Source organism: Neocloeon triangulifer, unplaced genomic scaffold (assembly GCF_031216515.1).
Source record: "Neocloeon triangulifer isolate White Clay Creek 2 clone unplaced genomic scaffold, ASM3121651v1 ptg000003l, whole genome shotgun sequence".
NCBI lineage: Eukaryota > Metazoa > Arthropoda > Insecta > Ephemeroptera > Baetidae > Neocloeon > Neocloeon triangulifer.
Window position 1 is genome coordinate 8,510,915 of NW_026775546.1, and position 20,526 is coordinate 8,531,440.

Sequence of the window (20,526 nt, forward strand, 5' to 3'; positions counted from 1 at the left end):
GCCGGTCAGTGGCCGCATGGCAGCAGCAACAACAATGCATTGGAATGTGATGTTTTGGTTTTTGATTTTCAAAGTTTTGAAGGACAAAAGACTCATAAACAATTTTTGATAATGAGAGGTGAAGTGCCTAAGTTTTCGCGTGTGAGTTTCTTGTTTTTTCTACGCAACTTGTGCACTGAATGAGGGTGAATTCCTACGAATCTAGTACATACAGCCCAAGGAAATTGGTGAGATCGACAAATGCAGGCTTAAATTATTTATTAAAAAACATAATTAAATTGTATTACATATAATGCCTAATAAATTATATATGATGAAATTTAAATTTTACACCAAAATTAGATGAGATGAACCAAGAGACTATTTCAAAAAAAATTAAAATTTGTTCATAATATTATTATGGCCTCGGATCTTTTAGGGTATGGCTTCGGAATATGGTTCACTTAATTTAACAGCCAATCAAAAAGCCTTATTTCTTTGCTAATTTGTGAGACCCAGGCAGTCACAAAAATTTATTTTACATTTATTGTGCATTAAAAAATAAAACTATTTGCAGAGATGCCAAATTTCTCAAGACGTACGACAGGCGTCATTATGAGTAAGAGGCTGTTTCCTATGGAAAAAGGTAAGGCAGATTTTTTTATTATATTTTCACTGTGTATTCTTACCAATACCAAAAGTACAATCTATGCGGAATCAAAAAATTTAATAATTGAAATATTTAGGAATTTTTGTTAATCCTAGTTTACCATGCTTTTCATTTTAAATTTATTAGTATATATTTATTTTGATTTATGAAATGTCAGGTGTCTCCTGAACAATCCAATCAATATAATATGCGAGGTCGGTGAAAAGACTGTAATATTTGGGATTGCACACCAATTCCTCGCCGTTTTCTCTCTGAACTATTTGCGACCGTCCGAAGCTGACGAGTCCCCTGATAAACCACCGGCCGTCTTTTTCCAACGCCAAACTGCCTCCACTATCTCCATTGCATGCACTAGTTCCTAAAAAAAGAAATGCAAGTATGAACTGATCAGTAAAATTGAGAAGGAAAAAAAGCTCACCATTTGAATATCCAGCGCAGAAGTTCATTCCGGGCTTCATGTATTTTCCAAAGAAATTTTTCCGTTGCAAATAGCAATCGAAATACGATTTAATTGGCAGAGAGGCCGTTTGCAGAATGTTGGGTTGATTGAAACTTTCGACATAGCCCCAGCCAACCAACTTTAAACACAAATAATTTATTAAAAAAAACTATATTAATCGTTGAATTTACCGAGGCTGATTTGTTAATGATGCGGTTCAGATCAGAGCCTTCATTCCAAAGACAGATGGGCCAAACTTTCTCAGTTATATTGAAGTTGGTTTGAAAGATAAGCAATGCAACGTCGTTCTCAAAATTGGTGTGATTGTAGTTGGGGTGTGTAATTATTGTGAGGGGCTGCGGAATAGGAAGCAAAGCTTTGTTTCTTTTTGTTTAAAAATATTACATGAGAAGTGAAAATTATCTTTTTAATTAAAACTTGGAAAAAACCGTGTTTTGACAATAGACATTTAATGACTAGATATGCAGTACATGGGTTTCACTTTATATTTTGTAAAAATAAAAATTATCACACAACTATAAACAGTGACTGTGAATGTGAAGAATGTGAAAAATGTGGAATAAAAATCGGATTGTATCATTTTAGTGAATGCCGTAAAAATGTATTAAGTTTGTCTGAAACTGCTCGCAAGTTAGATAATAGATAAGTAATATTGTATTGTATAAAATGTATTCTTCTCCTGTTAAGTCGTACACATGTTGTGTTTAATAAAATTTTCTAATCTAATTAAAACTTGGATGTTTCTCAATGAGTTTGGGTTTCAAATAAAAAATTAAATTTTGTTTTTAAATTTAAGATGGCTCACTGTTTGGGCCTGGATTCCAGGCTCCGCTCTATTCAATGCGTTGTAGAGGCCTATGGTCACAATTAATTTAGTTGCATTAAGCGGCAAACTATCTTCAAATAAGCAATGAGCAGCTGAAATTTTTAAAATATTTTAACTCAAAATTTTCTGAATTACTTCATCTATCTGAATTTAATTGATTGACTTAAAATCTAGATTTATTAAATTTTTTACAACATTTAAATTAGGGCTCTGATTCTGTAAAACCCCAGTTATTGGGTGATGACAAAATTCTTCATATTTTATAATTTAAAATAAATAAATGTAATTTAGTTGGCATTTAAAACTTATATGAAATATATGTAAAATTCGCGGATTGTAAACTTAAAAAGAATTACCGGTTAACACAGCTCTTTTCGAAATTAGAGTTCCACCACAGAAGCCACGTTCTGTTTTTCCTGGTTCACTGATCTCAGCGTGCCAGGGATGATTGTCTCTAAGCGCCATGCGTCCTCTGACTACTAGTCCGACGGGTGGACCTTCCTCACTATCAGAACTGTCCTCAAAGCTCCTGCGCGTTCGAATGAAAATTCTCCGTTTCTGCCCACAATCAGGAAAACTCAAGTTTTCGGAATTGCCAAACTCTATAAAAATATAAAAATTTCTAGATAACAAATTATAAATTATTTGTGTGAACTTACCTGTTCTATTTTTGGGAGTGGGAATTTCTGGTGGTAACATTGACAAACCTGGTGAAATATCGACAATTTCTCCCATGAAAGGGAGCAGGTCAATGAAATTGATCATGTGATTTTTTCCAATAAATATATCGCAATTAATTCCACGCAAAAAGTACCTTCCGCCATAGAAATTCAGCAAAAAATTTCCTCTTAAAGCTGTAAAAGTTTGATTTGAAATAATGTTTACAAAATTTACAATGAAATCTTTCTTTGCTCACAATCAGCAGTAGCTTCGAAGCACAAGATTTTTAGGTGTTTACCATGCTGCGTTTGCATACTTTTTTGTTCTCTTTTATTTTTGTAACAATTCTCCGTTGCTACTAGAGGACCTTCCTCATTCATATTCTTCATAAGATATACGTTTTTTAAACATTAATTATTTTGCAAAATTTTTAAGCAATTACCAATGTCACTAGATGGTTAATATTCATTTCAGACTGGTCCAAATCTTTGGAATTGTTTCTATTGAAAAGACAAATTGGTCTGTAGAAGTCATTAATGGTAGGGATTTTCTCAATAATCCAAACGAAAACATCCGAACTCTTTGTCACATTGAACTTTTTTACTTCCAGCACCTGAAATCAAGATCTATAAATTTAATAGAGCATTTTAAATTTTTAAATTCATAGCCCTATTATTATTTATTTCACAACATTTTCTCTCATTTTGTTATGAAAATGTTATGCAAAAATTTATATGTAAAAAAACATAAACAAACCACGAGTATACCTTCAAAACAATTCCTTTGCCCCTCTTTTTTTCGCTGCAATTTGGAATGTTGTAGCCCTCATAGCATTCGCCCAGGTTGGCATAGAAATGAGAGCCTCGATCAAAATTTCGCTTACCTCTCCAGCAGTCAGATGTTTCCGCTGAATGATATGACCAACTACTTGTAACTGGTCATTTTAAATTTTATTAAATGGTTCTCACAGGTCATGATGGCATTTCGTGATATGAGTATTCCAATACAGGGGTATTCTCTACTGTCAGATAAGAACGCCCTCCAAGGGGGATTTTTATTGCGATCACTCCACAGACCACAATTTTCTGAGCTCAAGTTTTCTCCGGAATCAAAAACTGTTGGTGTTTTTTCATAAGAATTTTTTGTTCTGTGCAACTCGGTCCACTTACTTGGGCTTGGGATAAAAGAGCTGCTCCCTACTTTTTGTGGAAGCAGGATGAGGCAGAAAAATGTCGCTGCTAAAACCAGGCTTCTGTGAAACATCTTCCGTCTGCAAAAATTATGCTGTTGATTTTGATTACAGCTGGAGAGCAGATCCGTGTGTGAACGTCTCTTAATCAGACCAAGTAGAGGAAAGAGATAAAATAATATTGACCTCTCTAAATCAACCGGGTCATCACATATGACGAACCGTATTTTTCTCTTTTATGCTCTGGAGTTAATTTAGACCTAAATTTTCCAGTAAAAATACCATTAATTTTCAATCCTATTACTAAAATATAATAATGACACCCAATTGTATTATTACTGATTTTTCTAAGGAAATATTACAGCTTTAAAATATTTATATCTAGTTAATTGAAATTTTTATTATTTATTGCAAGAGTGAGACTTTTTACTGCAAGAGTCCTAAATGAGTTCTGTCAACCTATTATTTCTTTTTGATACAGGCAGATAATTCTCGCAAATTATTTATTTATACAAGGTAGACGGTCAAAATTTTCCAGGATTTTTTAGTCCATTTTCGTTATTACCTGAAAAGGGAAAATTAAATAAGTATTAGCAGAAATTTCAAATGATCGCATGATTTTTACATTTTAATGTATGGAATATGAGTTAAATTATGGCGAAGAAGTGGAAAAAGAAAATTAATATCTCATAAAATCTACATGATTCGAGTGAAGTTGAATTAATTTAACTTCATTATTGAGCTACGCTTTAATTTTATGAAATTTTAAAACACTCAACGAGACATTAATATATTATGTAATTGTTGCCATTTTGAGAAAAATTTAATTTATAAAATCATTTTTTGACAAGAGAGTAGCCATGCATTTTGGTGTAATTAACACACCAAATTTTTAAATATATTTTCTAAAAGTAATTAATTGTCTACGTGGATGAACGAGATCAATTATTGTATAAAATGAATCCAAAATCAGTCCAAAATGAATGATAAAAATTATACTTTTCGTAAAATCAGTCGAAACAAAACGTGCTAAAAAGTTTTTCATTGGTTCTGATCAATAATGGATATACTTTGAGAAATTTAAATGAAACTTATTATTAAGACTAAAAATGAAATCAGTGGGGTTTCTCAGTATTGTCATTTTTATTTTTCAAAATTATAATCCTCTAATGAAGTTTCGGTCGAAATCTGTAGTCATGGCATTTATTTGTCTTCATCTCTTCGCCATTGTTTTACTTTCCTCTACCAGGACCTTTCCTAGCAGCCCTGGCTGGTTTCTGGGCGTTGTTTACCTCATTCACGGGAGCCCTTTGATCCGTTTTTAGCTTCAGCTGGCTTGAAAGTTTACCACTTAATGATGCCATATTGAACTGGGTTAGGTATGGTTTGCATGTTTCAAAGAGCGTGTAGAGCGTCTTGCAGTTTCCTTTGTCCATGACTGAAATTTAGCTGTAAGTAAAAAGTGTTAAGCAAATAAACTTAAATATTTACTCTTGCTCGGGCAGTCCTGAAAATGTTTGGAATTAGTACTGAACCGAGATACATATACTTTAAACTTTCATTAATTGATTTTCAAAAGTAATAATATATATTTTTTGCGTATTACTTACATTAAACATCTGGAACAAAATGCATTGGGCAAAAATAAGTGTCGTTCCATCGACAGTTGTTTTTCCGTTAACAAACTGCAGATTGCCGATAGCTTTAAATAATCAATTAGATACAGTTTTACAGTTGCTGTGATTTGCAATTTTTTTTACATCCAGTGATAGAAACGCAGTTAGTAACTGCAGTGTCAATAATAGCTGGCCAATCCCCAGCCTGATCTTGGTTTGCAGCTAAGAACATAGCCAGTCCAGTTTCGTTCAATGCTTTAGTGTCGCCGTCATACTGCATTTGAAATGTTTGAAAAATTAAAATTAAATTATCATCAAAGTTTAGCTCACAAGTCCTTTGCTTGTTAAGTAGCAATTGAGGAAATTCTAAATTGAAAATTTTCAGTGTAACATTATGCTTATCATTGAAATAAATTACGGCATCTTTGCCGAATGCTTTCAGGAAAGTTGAGTCTGCGTAATTGATGGAGTTGTTTAGATTGTTCTTAGTACTTTGGTACTTGTTCAAAGTGAACGTTGTTAAGCCCTTCAGCGCACCAGTATTGACCGCCATTTTGCAAACCTTTTCGCCTTTGATAGGAACCGCTAAATCTTTAAATGGCACGCCGCAACATTTAGACATAGCTGTAGCCTGATTCAGAATATATTTTTAGTTTTTGTTTATCCACGTCGCGATTTGTTTCACTTACAGCATAGTTTCCTGAAGCACAATTAGGGGGCTTCGTTGTGGTTATTTTCTTTGTTGTGACCTTTTTAGTCGTAGTTTTTTTCCCGGTCGTCGTCTTAACCGTTGTAGTTGAAACCTGTATTAATCGTCAATTTCAGTAATGCTAAGTAGTCGCATTTTTATCATGATATTCAATTGAAACTTTGAATTGTAGTGAATTTTTTTGGTAAATTTTTTTAGCTGTACTTACAGTTGTTGGGGTAGCGGTTGAACCTGCGCTTGAGGTAGAGCCCACAGATGTAGATCCAGTGTTAGTGGTGGAACCTACAGTTGTAGAACCAGTGTTAGTGGAAGAGCCGGGAGATGTAGAGCCGGGAGATGTAGAGCCCGGAGATGTAGAGCCCGGGGATGTGGAGCCCGGGGATGTGGAGCCCGGGGATGTAGAGCCGGGAGATGTAGAGCCGGGAGATGTAGAGCCGGGAGATGTAGAACCGGGAGATGTAGAGCCCGGAGATGTAGAGCCAGGAGATGTTGAGCCCGGGGATGTGGAGCCCGGGGATGTAGAGCCGGGAGATGTAGAGCCGGGAGATGTAGAGCCGGGAGATGTAGAGCCGGGAGATGTAGAGCCCGGAGATGTAGAGCCAGGAGATGTAGAGCCAGGAGATGTTGAGCCCGGGGATGTGGAGCCCGGAGATGTGGAGCCCGGAGATGTGGAGCCCGGAGATGTGGAGCCCGGAGATGTGGAGCCCGGAGATGTGGAGCCCGGAGATGTGGAGCCAGGAGATGTAGAGCCGGGAGATGTGGAGCCCGGAGACGTTGAACCTAGAGACTAGTTGTTAATATTTTTTAAACAGTGTTGGCGATAGTGAAACCTGTGTTCGTTGGTGTCGGTGTAGTAGGGACCTAAAGATGAATATTTTTACTGCATTAAGCATACATTTTTTTATACTCCTTATGGTCATGAAACCTTCAATTTTAAGTGTTGCGATTGAGCGAAAATTAAATTTGTCTCAGTTTTTACGTGAAAACAAAATATGCTGTATCTGGGATATTAAAAATAACTTTCCCAAAGACTATATTTTGTCCAATCAAGTAACAGTAAATTGTAGATTAAACACTTAATATTCTTACTTTCACGTTTTCTGTTCATATTTCATTTCAAATAACATCAAAATATAAGCAATTGATTCAACAAACTATTGTATGGAAAATTGGGATTTTTAATTTATAATATTGAAAATCCTTGAAACCAACCTGCCAAAAAAGAGCTTGATGAAATTTATTTTAAATAAATGCCGTTGAGGAAAACATTTAATTCATCTTAAACCAATTTCTTGCGAATATAAATTGGTAAAAAATTAAATGATTCTAAAAATAGTAATTGAATATGTCTGATCTGTCTACGCACTTTACTTGTTAAATATGAATTTCAAAATTCCAATTAATAAACTGTATTTTACCGTCACTGTAGTTGGTAGAGCTTTAAATTAAAAAAGAATTAATAATTCATCAACACCCATAGGCCCAACATACTTGTTCCAATTTTTGCTTCAATCCAAGAGAGGAAATCAGTAACCCTGACGTAAACAGAAGGCGTTCCAGCGCATGTAGGTCCACCGAACGAAACGATTCCAATCTGCACATACACATTGGCTGCGGAATTTAAGTAAACAAGGGGACCACCACTGTCACCCTATCGGAAAAAGTAGAATTTTGTTTACAGTATTAAATAATTATGTTAGAATTAAATATAAATCATATTAAAATCACCTGGCAATCTGTGTCATTGATTGGTGACAATGCGCACAGTTGACTTGAGTTAACGTTGGAGTAATTTCCCGCACAAATACTGAGGTCCACCACGGTAAGTTGTGCGTACTTTAAGACATCGCTCGTATCTCCAGCTGCAAGATTTGAAGTGAGGTACGGTATTTAAATAAAGAAAGTCACTCACTGGTTTCATTCTTCACTCCGAATCCGCTGATGGTAGCCACAGTATTTACAAAAGTTGTTGTCGCGTCAGTCGCTGGTGGTAACGCAATAAGTTTGATATTACCTGGAAAATGCAATAAAATTAATTTAAGCGTTTAATATTTTGTTTATAAAAAAATAACACACTGCTTAAAGTCACTGGGGTTGCCAGAAGAAGAACGGCAATGTCGTTAGTGATTGCTGTGGGATTGTAGCTTTCATGGGCAGTGGCTGTTGTTACTGAAACATTCACAAATCCGACTGAGGGATTGGTTCTTGCAATTGTCCCAAACATAACGTAATGCTCGTTTCTGTAATTAACCAGGAATAATTTGGTCATACTCATTCACCATATTAGAACTTATACTTTAAGCAATGAGCCGCGGTGAGTGCATAGTTTACGAGAATTAGCGAGGAGCCGCAAATGTATGTTGATCCAGTGGTTGTGTTTTTAGCTACGAGGAATCCATGCCAGGGAAACTGGCCTAGAGATGCTTCTGAGCCTCCAACAATTTGTTTTGTAAACGAATTTGGTCTTGCCAAGCCATCCGCAGCTGAAAAATTATTTGAATTTAAAATTAAAAATCCTGAATCATAACTATAAGTTCTTACGTTGTCGGATGCTAACACTGCTGGGATTTAGTTTTGGCGTAAGGCTCGCAAGGATCAATTGCCATTGAGTAGATGGAATACTTTTCGGAATGTTTGCAGTAGGTTTTACCATCCGCAGCAATTCCGGTCCCGTTGAGTATCCTTCAGCATTTACAAGCAAGTGGCAAATCTAATATTTAATTTACACATTATTATTGCAAATAATATATTAGCAAGAACATCACGTTGTCCTATCAGTTTGGCCTAATGCATATTAGAATGGTTTTTATTATATTTTATATTTATCAGGGACCAGGATGTTTTTGGTCACCAAAATTCAGAGAAATATTATTTAGGCAAATGTGCTGATTTCAGATTTATAATATATGAAAACTTTTATGATTTTGAAGTTGTATCAGTCACGCACTAGCGATTTAACTTTTGTATTGCGGAATTAAATTTAAGCTTAAATGAAAAGTATTTGCTGAAGATTTAAAAAAAGTACTTTAAAATCAAATTTGTAAGTAAATATTTGTATTACATAATAAAACAAATAAAACAAAAGAAAGAAAGGAACAAAGATAAAAGAACAAAGATAAAAGAAAAAAAAAAAAATATAAATCCACAAAAAAAAAACTTTTTCTTATTAGAATAAGTTATAAAAGTAATTTTTCATTTATCTTGCTGCAAAATAATTAAATAATATTAAGCAAGTCTTATTTTATTATCAATGGGCAGGGTCACAAATTATTATATTATTTATTAAGTGTATCGGAATTAGGAATTTTTAAGTAATCTTGTGCTGCAGATAAATCATTTTATAATCGAATTGTATTATTTCCTATATGCACTTAGGCAATTTTAAAACTTTGATCGGAATAATGTTGAAATTTAATAAAACAGTTGCATCCACTGACGGATTACACCGGTATTGCATTCGGGCTAAAAATAGAACTCCGCGGGCAATGATGATTTATTGTTTTTCGAAAATTTAAACTTTGCACATCAAATATTCTATCAATCAAAATGGGCAGCTCTGATAAATTCTTACTATGCAAAATTCTCACGCAAGGATTGTCGTATTATCGCGCTATTTTTATTTCATGAGGAAAAATGTTGTTCAGAGTTAAAATAAATCCATAACTTTTACTTATCTCATGCGTTACCAAATTATAAAGGATATTTTTGAATATCCACCACAGAAGAGAAACGCTTTGTGAGAATCATTTCTCAGAAATTTGGAACGCCTCAAAATTTTCTTCAATTGAGCAAAAGTATTATTTTGAGTTACTTGATAGCACAGAAAGATAATGTTCTATAGCAATTTTAGTGTCAGCTCTTTTAAGGGTTTCATGCCGTTATAAAGAAACTACGCCAACTTAAAAAGAAATACTTGCCTGAACTGAAACAAGGACCAACGTGAGGTGCCCCATGGTACGCATAACGTAACAGTGAAGAACTTGTGTAATTGTATAATGAGAACCTCACCTTTTATAGGCCTTAGAATGACGTATATTTTGCCGAGCACATCCTGCAAAAAAGAAATGATAAAGCATTAATTTGGAAATTCAATGTTTTACTGCCATCATATCTTTCCCATTCATTGTCATTAACAACTCAATACGTTAGAATGTTCTATAGAATAAAATATGATTTATTGCAACAAATTGTCGCCTGGAAACACCTGGAAGCAAATGTTTGACGTAACTACCACAGTGGTTATTAATGTGGTAAGAATGATGCCGAGTGTATCCAAAAAGTAATAAACTGTTTCATTTCAGTAATTCTATTATTTATTAATTTATTTACAATGGCCGCACCGTTTCTAGTATGATCCTTAATATATAACGAAAATTCATCGAAGGATTAGAAGGTTTTTTCTAGTCTCAAAATATTTTAAAATTTGCTTTAAAATAAAATAATTGACAGAATTGCATTGAAAAATCCAGGTAATGGCCAACCAATATCTCTTACGCAAGATGCAAGAGATAACTTCAAGATATTTAAATTGCTATGATCACAAATTTTGTCCTGGCTCTGCCAAAGCATTTCGAAGCTTGATAAATCTTTTACTACTACTAGTCAGCATTTACTCGTGTCTCAAACACAAAGAACTCTGGGTTTGAAATTTTTAAGTAATATAGTTGTTTCTCTAATCAGCCCTGATGCTAGCCAGTGTTATTGGGACTCCGGGTTTCAACCTTTCCCAGCAGGCAAGGGATAAAAAAAAATAAAAAATCTACTTTACTACATAAGCCAAATTTAGCTCAGATTTAGCTGTTACTAAATTAACACTTGACGGATGACGTGGGATCTTAGGGGACCCCATGCAAATTCCTTTTTGGAAAACGGAAGAATGCGGGTAAATCTGGTTTTTAAATTGTTTAAAAGAGTCGTCTTTAAATATTTTGACTAATTATATTCCTCTGTAAGGACAGAGAATTGAATATTTGGGTTTAAAAGTTTCTAAAAAAAGAAAAACTATGAAAATCATGTTTTCATTTTAATTTATGGTTGTGAAAATTATTGTCGTTTTTTTTTATCCAAATTGTTACATCAATTAAAAATTTTGAAAATAGACATTAAACGTAGCGTCTATTTCATGCTCTAGAAGGGATCAAAGATAAGATCGAAACTTTTTCATACATATCGCAAATTTTTTAAAATTTTTAGGTGAAAAACTTAGAATGGGGTCCTCGGAGACCAGAGCCCACGTCACTCGTCAAGGGTGAAAGCCTTTTACAGCGTTTGTAATTTAGGTGCAAAATCTAATAAATTTTTTAACTTGCAACAAAGTTATCAAATTTCAATACATGTTATACACACATATATATTATTATTCTTGTTATTATTGTTGTTATTATTGTTGTTTATTTGTCCAAATTGTTACATCACATTGTTTACAAACAAATTGTTGAAAAACATTTATTTTGGAAAAAAGAAATTGGACAAAACGGCACCACCACTAGCAATAATTTTGCTAAAACTTCCGAGGCCAAAAAGACCCCATCCGCCGCAGTGAGCCTCGGTTGACTGTTTTTGTTCTTAAACTGGCACTATCACAAAGTTTGCCACATGTGGGCCTTGCACAGGGTGGGGAACTGTTCCACCGGGCAGGTTTTCAGAGTGTCTGGAAGGTCATTCCAGGGCCCGACGACCCTGAAGGAGAAAGCGTCCTCGGCAAACTTGCTCTGGACATCGGCAGGCCGCAGTTTTTTTGGGCCCAGAGGGTCATCTGATCGGAGGGGCCGGCGCTCGGTGATGCGCTCCATGGCGTCGAAGTCGGTGGCGCCGCTGGTGCACCTCTTGTTGTTTATTTGTCCAAATTATTACATAACATTGTCAACGTCAACATACAATTGTTTAAAAAAAATAGTTTATATGAGGAACATTTTCCTCAAATTAAACTTTTTATCCGTATAATTATTGAATAATGGGGGTTATATATACTCATCAGAAGTACACACAGGATAGCATTGCTTGGGAAATGATAATCGCATATTAAAAATACATGGTAGATCTGACGCACAGGCATGCAGCGCCGCCGAACACAGCTGTGGGTTGCTGCATTGAATAATTTTACTCTGCTACGTCTCATAAGAAATATTAGTAATAACAAGATTTTTAATAATTATGCAATTCTGCGAATAACGGAAAGATTTTAAATCTGAAATCATTTGTTCTTGAAAGTAATTTTTTTATATATAATTATATAATCAGTCGTATTGGTGTGCATATCTGTTCTCCGTACTGCGTTATTCTGATTCAGACTTATATTAAGAGCATTATGGGAGACTTACAGAAGTGAAATAGAACATCCAATATTACATTTTCTAAAAATCTAGCCTCGACTCTCGTCTTATGGAAAATGACAATTTTTAGGTCATTTAAAAATATTCTACCTAGCTGGCATGAATTTGTGATTATTTTAATTTAAGCTTCAGTTAAACAAATCGCAATCATGTCAATATTTAAATAAAAGTAATGCGAACTTGAGGATGCTGTCGTATTTTATTCATTTTTTTTTTTTTTAATAATTAAATTTGTAGCAATTGCAATAGGTTTCTGTCGTAATCCGTAGTCATGGCATGTGTCGTCATATACATTTTTTTTTTTAATTTCTCTTAGGACTTCTCCTGGAAGCCCTGGCTTGTATTGGGGCCCTATTTTCCGCTTTCTTCACGAAAGGCTTTGGGCCTGTTTCTATCTTCTGCTTGCTCGAAATTTGGCTGCTTAGCGGTATATTGAACTGCTGGGCCAAGTATGGTTTGCATGTTTCAAAGAGCGTGTAGGTGGACTTGCAGCTGCCCGTCACGACTGTAATTTAAGTTTTAGAGGGGAAAGTGTTGAGAAAATAAATGTTGATAGTTACTCTTGCTCGGACAGTCCTGAAAATTTTTGAATTAATACCGCAGTATGTCTTGATAAAAAAAAAAATATTCATTGATGTATCGCATTTGCATTAATTAATTGCAAATAATAATTACTTACATCAAACATCTGGAACAATATGCATTGGGCAAAAATTAGGGCATTGCCATCGACGGTCAATTTTCCGTTAATAAATTGCACATTGCCAATTGCTACAAATGACTATTAAGATACCATTGCTATCATTATTAACATTTTTTGTACCATCAGTCACAGTGATACACTCGGTAACTGCAGTTCCTATAAGAGCTGGCCATACCCCTGCCTGATCTTGATTTGCAGCCAAGAACGTAGCGAGACCAGTTTCATTCAATGTTTTAGTAGTATTGTCATACTAAATTGTAAATATTTTAAAAATAAAGATATGCACCAAGCCAAACTTAAGCTCACAAGTCCTTTGCTTATTAAGTAGCAATTGAGGAAGCTCTAAATTGAACTGTTAGTAACATTAAATGCTTATATTATGTTAAATGAATTACGGCATCTTTGCCAAATGCTTTCAGGAAGGTCGGGTCGGTTAAATTGATAGTGTTGTTTAAGCTGCCCTTTACAATCTGATACTTGTTTAAAGTGAGAGTTGTTAAGGCCTTCAGTGCAGCAGTGTTGACTGGCGTCCCGCAAACCTTTTCGTTTTTAATAGGAACCGCTAAATCTTTGAAAGGCGATCCACAACACTTTGCCATAGATGTAGCCTTATTTAAAATATAATCTATCAAACTTTTGTCGCCGTATTTGAGCAATCAGTCACTTACAACATAGCTTCCTGAAGCACAATTAGGGGGCTTAGTTGTGGTAGTCCTTGTCGTAGTGGGCTTTTTAGTTGTTGTTGCTTTGGTAGTTGTTGTTTTAACAGTTGTTGTCTTAACAGATGTGGTTGAAACCTGGTGAAACGTTTCAATATTATATTCAAATGAATGATGTTTTTTTAATCGTGCAAACATTAAGAAAAACTAATTGTCAAGGGAAAAAATTTTGAACCTCGAGCCTTTAGAATTTGATCAGTTTTATTTTTACCGTCGATCCAGTCGAGGTTGAGCCGGTGCCGGTGCTGCTAGAAGAGGCGCCGGTGCTGCTAGAAGAGGCGCCGGTGCTGCTGATTGTAGTTGGTACCTAAAAAATACACAGCAAAACAAGTATCGTTAATGAATTGTTTTCGTTTATTCAATAAATGTTTAAACATTTAAATATAGAAATACATAATATTATTTTTTACCGTTACTGTAGTTGGCAGGGCTAGAAATTCAAAATATTGTTAATTACCACATCAGTAAATATAATCGCCACTTACTTGTTCCAATTTTTGACTCAATCCATGCAAGATAGTCAGTGACCCTGACGTAAACTGAAGGCGTTCCAGCACATGTTGTTCCTCCAAACGAAACGATTCCAATTTGTACATACACGTTCGCTGCGGTATTCAAGTAAACAAGGGGACCACCACTGTCACCCTAGCAGGATGCAATATTATTTGGGGAATTTTAATTTTTGATTTTGATATAAATGATCTTATAATAATCACCTGGCAATCTGTGTCATTGATAGGTGACAAAGCGCAAATTTGGCTTGCGTTTATGTTGGAGTAGTTTCCCGCACAAATACTTAGGTCAACAACGTTGAGATTTGCATATTTCAAGACATCGCTCGTAGCTCCAGCTACAAAGTTTTGCATTTAGTATTTGTATACATAAAACTGAATTTGTTAAAGAGCATCCTACTAGCTTCATTCATCACTCCAAAGCCACTTATTGTAACCGCAGTATTTACAAAAGTTGTCGTCGCGTCGGACGCAGGTGGTAACGCAATCAATTTAATTGTATCTGCAACATGATGCAAGTTAGCTGTACATATTTTTAATCACAAAAATTGCTGACCGCTTAAAGTCACTGGTGATGCCAAAGCAAGAACGGCAATGTCATTAGTGATTGTAGTAGGATTGTAACTCTCATGTGCAGTGGCTGTCGTTACTGAAACATTCACGAATCCGGCTGAAGGACTGCTTACGGATATCGTTCCAAACATAACGTAATGATTGTTTCTGAAAATGATTTGTATGATTAAAAGGGCACATTCACCATTTTTGTGGTTTTACTTTAAGCAATGCGCCGCGGTGAGCGCATAGTTTACAAGGATTAGTGAAGAGCCGCAAATGAACGAATTTCCAGAGGCATCTGTAGCTACAAGGTATCCATGCCAGGGAAACTGGCCAAGGGTTGCTATTGAGCCTCCAACAATTTGTTTTTCAAACGAATTTGGTCTTGCCAAGTCAACCGTGGCTGAATAATTATTGAATTTAGAATTATAATTGGTCGAAAAAAATTATAAAATCTAACGCTGTTTGACGCTAACACGGCTCGGATTTAATTTAGGCGTAAGGCCTGCGAGTATGGTTTGCCATTGGGTAGTCGAGACACTCTTTGGAATGTTTTCAGTTGCCTTAACAATCCGCAGCGGTTTTGGTCCCGTTCCTTCAGCAATCACCAGCATAGAGCACAGCTTTAAGTTAATAATTAAATGCACTATTAATTTTTTTTAACATTATTTTATTTACATACATTTAAACACACTTGTATATTTAATGTTTCGGAAAGATATACACACAATCAAATACTCATTTTAGTAATCCATTGAAACGTTACTTTTTTAGCACTTATTATTTTGTATATTAACAAAGTTTTGTGGTAGAATTTCACGATCGAGGAATGATTCATGGTGATTTGAATTTAAAATCGGCTTTTCCTCGATGGGTTTTTACAAAAACTGATGCTGATTTTTACAAAAACCCATCGAGGAAAGGCCGATTTTAAATTCAAATCACCATTAACAAAGTTGTCTGCTTTATAGTGGAAACCACTCTTGTGTTGGTTTAATGGGCAATTAATTTTCCAATCGGAAAGTTCATTAAATTTGCTAAAAAAAAATTTTCATTAATTTCATCCATCGTTTCATGATTCATGATATTTTCCTATTCAATTTTAATTTTGTCTTGATTTAGTTAAAATTTATGCCATGATTTAGTAATTATTGATTTTCATAATTTTGTTATTATTTTTTAAATTACAATATAATAAGTAATTCAGTAAATCTTCCAGTTTAGGAAAGTTAATTATTTTGGGTATGGTGGCTTGCATTTTTTTTAATTGATTTTATTGAGGTGATATTCGCCAAATTTTCTATAATGGTGGCCATCATTGTAAAATTGGTAAAAATTTGACATTGTAACGTCCGTCAGAATTAAAAAGAAAAAATTCGTGAATTTTTCATGCATTATTTTTTTTCTTGAAAGCTTTCTAAGAAAATATGATTTTGTATTTTTTTTCAACTCAAATTTTATTTGCAGTTTTCATTTATAATTTAGAAACTTTGGATGATGTATCTCGTTATAGGCAGAGATTGCCTTGTGGTACACAAATAAACTTAATTCGCAAGTTGCAAGTAAATTTGATAGACAATTTTGTACTGCATATATGTACGATACGCAACCCGCGTAACACGGAAAATTGAATTTCGTTCATATTTTTTTTTAAATTCATTTTCCGGTGTTGCACGGGTTACGCATTATGCATAATTATATAAGCATATAGAAAAATTTCCTAGCATGGATTTGAGAACGAGGCAAAAATTGCAGTTTGAGACGATTTTTTACTAATAAAATGACAATAATTTTTTCAAATGATCTAGTGGCCAAAACGACAGGAATATAAACAAAATATAAAGAATTTTGTTAAAAAATTTCTTTCTGCTATTTTATTTTTAAATTTTCTTGCTCATGTGAAATATAGTTGTCAAAGACCGAGACCGAAACTGGTAGAGCAGTGTTTACAATGAGGAAGCCCAAAATTTTAAACGAAAATCAATGCAGACAGAATTAATTATGATTAGTTTGAAATTAAACAGTCTAAAATTGTACTTTTGTCAAAATTAACTGTGCGAACTTATTTTTAAGGGAATTATTTTATTTTCCAACACATTCCTTTCCTCAATTTCTAATTTTTACAACGAAATATAAAATATTTTATTATTTTGTCTTCGAATCAGTTACAAGGATAAGTTTTGGTCATTGCTTCATTATTTTGAGCCACTTTTTGAACAGCAGCTCGGCAACAGTGAATTACACCAAATTTAAAAGTAAAATCTTACCTGAACTGAAACAAGAACCAACGTGAGGTGCCCCATGGTCTGCCGGTCTGCAAAGACGCGAGTAATCATAAAATGAGGATGGCGCTTTTTATAGGCAGTGGAGAACTACCTATTTTACGTAGCATATCCTGTTCAGGTGGTATGGAAATACGGAATTCTGCATTGTAGTGCTTTACTTCCGCATTGGAATATCGCCCACTCAACGTCACAAAGAAAATTTCGGAAAATATGATGACTTATTGGAAATAAAAATGCGTTAGAACGCTCGTGGAACAAATAATTCTGCCAATAAAATTGATACCTGGAATGGAAATTTATGTTGCGAAATGTCACGTATCAATTTTTTAGATTTGTAAAAAGTTTGCAGCCAGGCAGATGGGGAGTTTTTTCTGAAAAAAATTATGAATTTTAGAAAACATTTGGATTTTAAATTAAATAAATCAGGCAAATCCGATTTTTGTTGCTGTAAAATTACAAATTAAGAATGCCTTCTTGGCAAGACCTTCTAAGGAACTAGTATAAATAATGAATGATTAATGCAATTAGGCAACATTTATTTATTTATTCACCTCTATGATCAATTTTCTAATAATCCTGTGTCAGTTACGAACCAAAATACATTGAAAATATTTGGTGCTGTTTAAAATCTTTCATAAATCGTACCCAATAATACATTTTTTAAAGCTATTTAAGGACTCCTCTCGGCGCGGTCAAATCTTTGAAATGATTCTGGTATTTCTGGTAAAGATTTAAAATTTATTATTTTCTGCTCCAATATTTTTAAAATAATTGTATAATTTTAAATATTGAATTTAATAGGTAATAGTTTAAGTACACCTCTTTTGGCTGTTATAAAAAACACGACTCGTCCAAGTAATTTTTTATGGCTGGGAATTTTTTAATCAAATTTAGTTGTGACATGCTAAATCAATTGGCTATCTCATCTCCGGGAAAATCCTTAATATATTTTTCTTAAAAAAAAAAAAAATGTAAATTTAAATCGAATAAAATTTTCAGGAATAAAAAAAAACTTGTACGCAAATTTCATAGATTAAAAAAGAAATAATTATGTTTTTGGCTACAACTTTCCTGTTCTAAAAAAATCACCTCTTTAAAATGGTACTAATCTTAGAAAAACCCTTTTATATCTCATGTCTCAGGTGGCCGTGAAAATTAAAAATTTTTCAACTATAGGGCCATTTCAAGCAACTTTAACTTTTAATTTCCAAAATTTTATTCACTTTGTTAAAGTTTTTTCATTTATTTTTGACAACCTAACGAGACCCAAGTAAGAATCAATCAAATCCGCAGTCAACAGTCTCACTTTTTCTATTGTTGCGGTGAAGGGTAAATTTAAACCAGGAAGTACCAATCAAGAACTTGATTTTCAAACGCCTGATCGTATCTTGATTTTTGCCACGCCATTCGTCTTTCCGCATATTTTTTGTTTAAGAAAAAAGAAAAATTTAATAAAAAATTCAAAATAAAAGCAAATCATCCATCAGCCCCTTCGAATTGTCGCCATGGTGAAATGAATATGCACCATATCACAAACATACACAAGGTATGATATGCATTCATTATTATTATCGTTGAATTTGTCCTGTTTTACACCAGATCTGCACCAGATGTTATAAAAAGCCAAAGTCGCAAAAGATTTACATTTCGTTTTTAAGGAAGCAAATTTCTATCTTTTAAAATGATATCAAAACCACTGGTGAGGAATAAACAATTTTAAAAGGGATGCATATTAAAACAAATTAATTTAATTGCACGGTAGTCGTATATATATTCAATTTTTATTGTCATTTATAATTGTTTCACACGGTTTCTGTGGTTTTTGTTGTTTACATTTTGTTAATTTTCTTTTATTTAAAATTAAAAAATCAGTTTCCAGATCCATTGCGTCGTATGCCAAATCAATCCTTTTAGCCTTCAACTTATTATTGAATGTTTAGTCTTCTTCTTAAGACCTTGCCAAAGCGTAATGCTGCTGAGGCTGGAGTCGAGGCGCTGACGCCAATACTACTTAACAGCTGCTCACTGCATTGGTCAAATTGAGACCAAAGGGTTTTACAAGTGGAAGTTTTATTAACTGCAAAATTATAAATTAGTTAATGACAAACTAAATATTTTTAAAAACAAAGCGAACTCCATTTGAATTGAAATACTTACCCATGGATTCTGAGGGGCATGCCTGAAAAATCAGCTTATAGCTCAATTAAAACTAAAAAAAACTTCAAAATTTACATCAATGACACCAAAGAGGACACATTGTGAAACAACATAGCCGGTTAAGAAGCACTGGGGCATATTTTTTACAGTGTTATTCTGGGGAGGCAGTGGTAATGCTGAAATTCATTTTTTTTAAGGTTACATGATTTTCCTCCTAATAAGATTGAAAATATTTACTTGCAACTATGTCTATACAATCAGCGACCAAAGAAGTTATTGCAGTACTCCAAGAATCATTTTGATTTGCGGTGAAAAGGGAAACAAGTACTGAAGCATCTAATGTTCCATTGACGCTCTATGTGTCAGCAAATGAAAATTTGATTAAACAAAATCATTTGCAATGAAGAAATGGACTCACAGCATTTTTCTGGCTGAGGTAGCAATCAGCAAGGCACTAAATCAACTTAATTTACTGAGAATTGTTTTATTTTAAAATAAAATTTTACGGCATCTTTCAAAATTGACTTGATTGTCGCTGTGTCATTTAAGGGAATGGTGTTGTTTAGCCCATTTTTGGTACTCTGAAGTTTGTTCAGCGTGAAGGTATTAAAAGGTGCCAAGGATGCGTCGTTAGCAATGGAGCAATTTTTGTTGATGGCTGTTTCGTTTTTGTTAAACTTAATTAAAGGTTGCGGGGGCGGACTGCAACATGGTTTCTTTGGATCAAACATTCCCTAAAAACAGAGGACCAGGAAGATAAAGAGCACAGTGCCAAAACTTATAAGTAACCTGGAAGCTCACTCCAGCACAGTTTGGGGGCTTGGGGGTTGTGGTAGTTGTGGTCTTTGTGGTGGTAGGCTTCTTAGTTGTGGTTGCTTTGGTGGTGGTTTGAGCTGCGGTATCAAGTACTGACACAGCGCAAATTATCATCTTCAAAGATAAACGACGATTAGACGAGAGAAAATTTCAAAGAGGATTAACAATGATATTTCAGCCTATATGAGGAGCATAAAGAAAAAATCATAAAAAGATAAATAAAATCAAATGTCAGTTACTAAAACTGCATAAGTATTTTTGTTTTTCCTTAATGCATTAGTAAGTTCTTTCTCTCTTCATTTGCCATAAAGGACGACTTCATTAAAACTTTGAGCGTC

At 34.1% G+C, this 20,526-nt stretch overlaps 2 protein-coding genes and 1 long non-coding RNA gene across 3 annotated transcripts in view; 1 reads left to right on the forward strand and 2 right to left on the reverse strand.

Annotated features, from left to right (window-relative positions):
• The first annotated feature begins 24 nt into the window (after positions 1-24).
• LOC132192981 (uncharacterized) overlaps positions 25-20,526 on the forward strand; it is a 32,625-nt gene continuing 12,123 nt past the window's right edge. The window contains exons 1-2 of the long non-coding RNA XR_009441387.1: positions 25-227; positions 557-625. This is a non-coding gene — a long non-coding RNA (uncharacterized LOC132192981). The remainder of the gene's footprint in view (positions 228-556; positions 626-20,526) is intronic.
• Positions 423-3,932, reverse strand: LOC132192978 (uncharacterized). Its single transcript, XM_059613239.1, has 11 exons — positions 3,765-3,932; positions 3,564-3,710; positions 3,363-3,502; positions 3,038-3,208; positions 2,852-2,978; positions 2,595-2,789; positions 2,292-2,537; positions 1,915-2,027; positions 1,280-1,444; positions 1,068-1,227; positions 423-1,007 (listed from the first exon to the last, which is right to left on the reverse strand). The coding sequence occupies exons 1-11, from the start codon at positions 3,856-3,858 to the stop codon at positions 793-795; spliced, it is 1,773 nt and encodes a 590-aa protein (XP_059469222.1). The 5' UTR covers positions 3,859-3,932; the 3' UTR covers positions 423-792.
• LOC132205654 (transmembrane protease serine 9-like) lies at positions 12,634-20,302 on the reverse strand. The gene is made up of 17 exons (XM_059634870.1): positions 20,162-20,302; positions 17,198-17,281; positions 15,391-15,553; positions 15,150-15,333; positions 14,932-15,095; positions 14,776-14,877; positions 14,580-14,713; positions 14,349-14,508; positions 14,274-14,293; positions 14,075-14,170; positions 13,813-13,941; positions 13,540-13,752; positions 13,451-13,486; positions 13,265-13,394; positions 13,121-13,212; positions 13,002-13,017; positions 12,634-12,946 (listed from the first exon to the last, which is right to left on the reverse strand). Exons 1-17 carry the CDS (start codon positions 20,300-20,302, stop codon positions 12,744-12,746), a joined length of 2,067 nt encoding a protein of 688 aa, XP_059490853.1. The 3' UTR covers positions 12,634-12,743.

Excerpts from the sequence above, each read along its gene's own strand:
- LOC132192978 (XM_059613239.1), bottom strand. The coding sequence starts at position 3,858 with ATGTTTCACAGAAGCCTGGTTTTAGCAGCGACATTTTTCTGCCTCATC. Across the intron at positions 2,538-2,594 it reads CACTCCCAAAAATAGAACAG|AGTTTGGCAATTCCGAAAAC; the intron begins GTAAGTTCACAC and ends ATATTTTTATAG. Across the intron at positions 1,228-1,279 it reads TCATTAACAAATCAGCCTCG|TTGGTTGGCTGGGGCTATGT; the intron begins GTAAATTCAACG and ends TTGTGTTTAAAG.
- LOC132205654 (XM_059634870.1), bottom strand. The coding sequence starts at position 20,302 with ATGATAATTTGCGCTGTGTCAGTACTTGATACCGCAGCTCAAACCACC. Across the intron at positions 15,334-15,390 it reads CCGTGTTAGCGTCAAACAGC|CCACGGTTGACTTGGCAAGA; the intron begins GTTAGATTTTAT and ends ATAATTATTCAG. Across the intron at positions 14,878-14,931 it reads ATCACCAGTGACTTTAAGCG|ATACAATTAAATTGATTGCG; the intron begins GTCAGCAATTTT and ends ATCATGTTGCAG.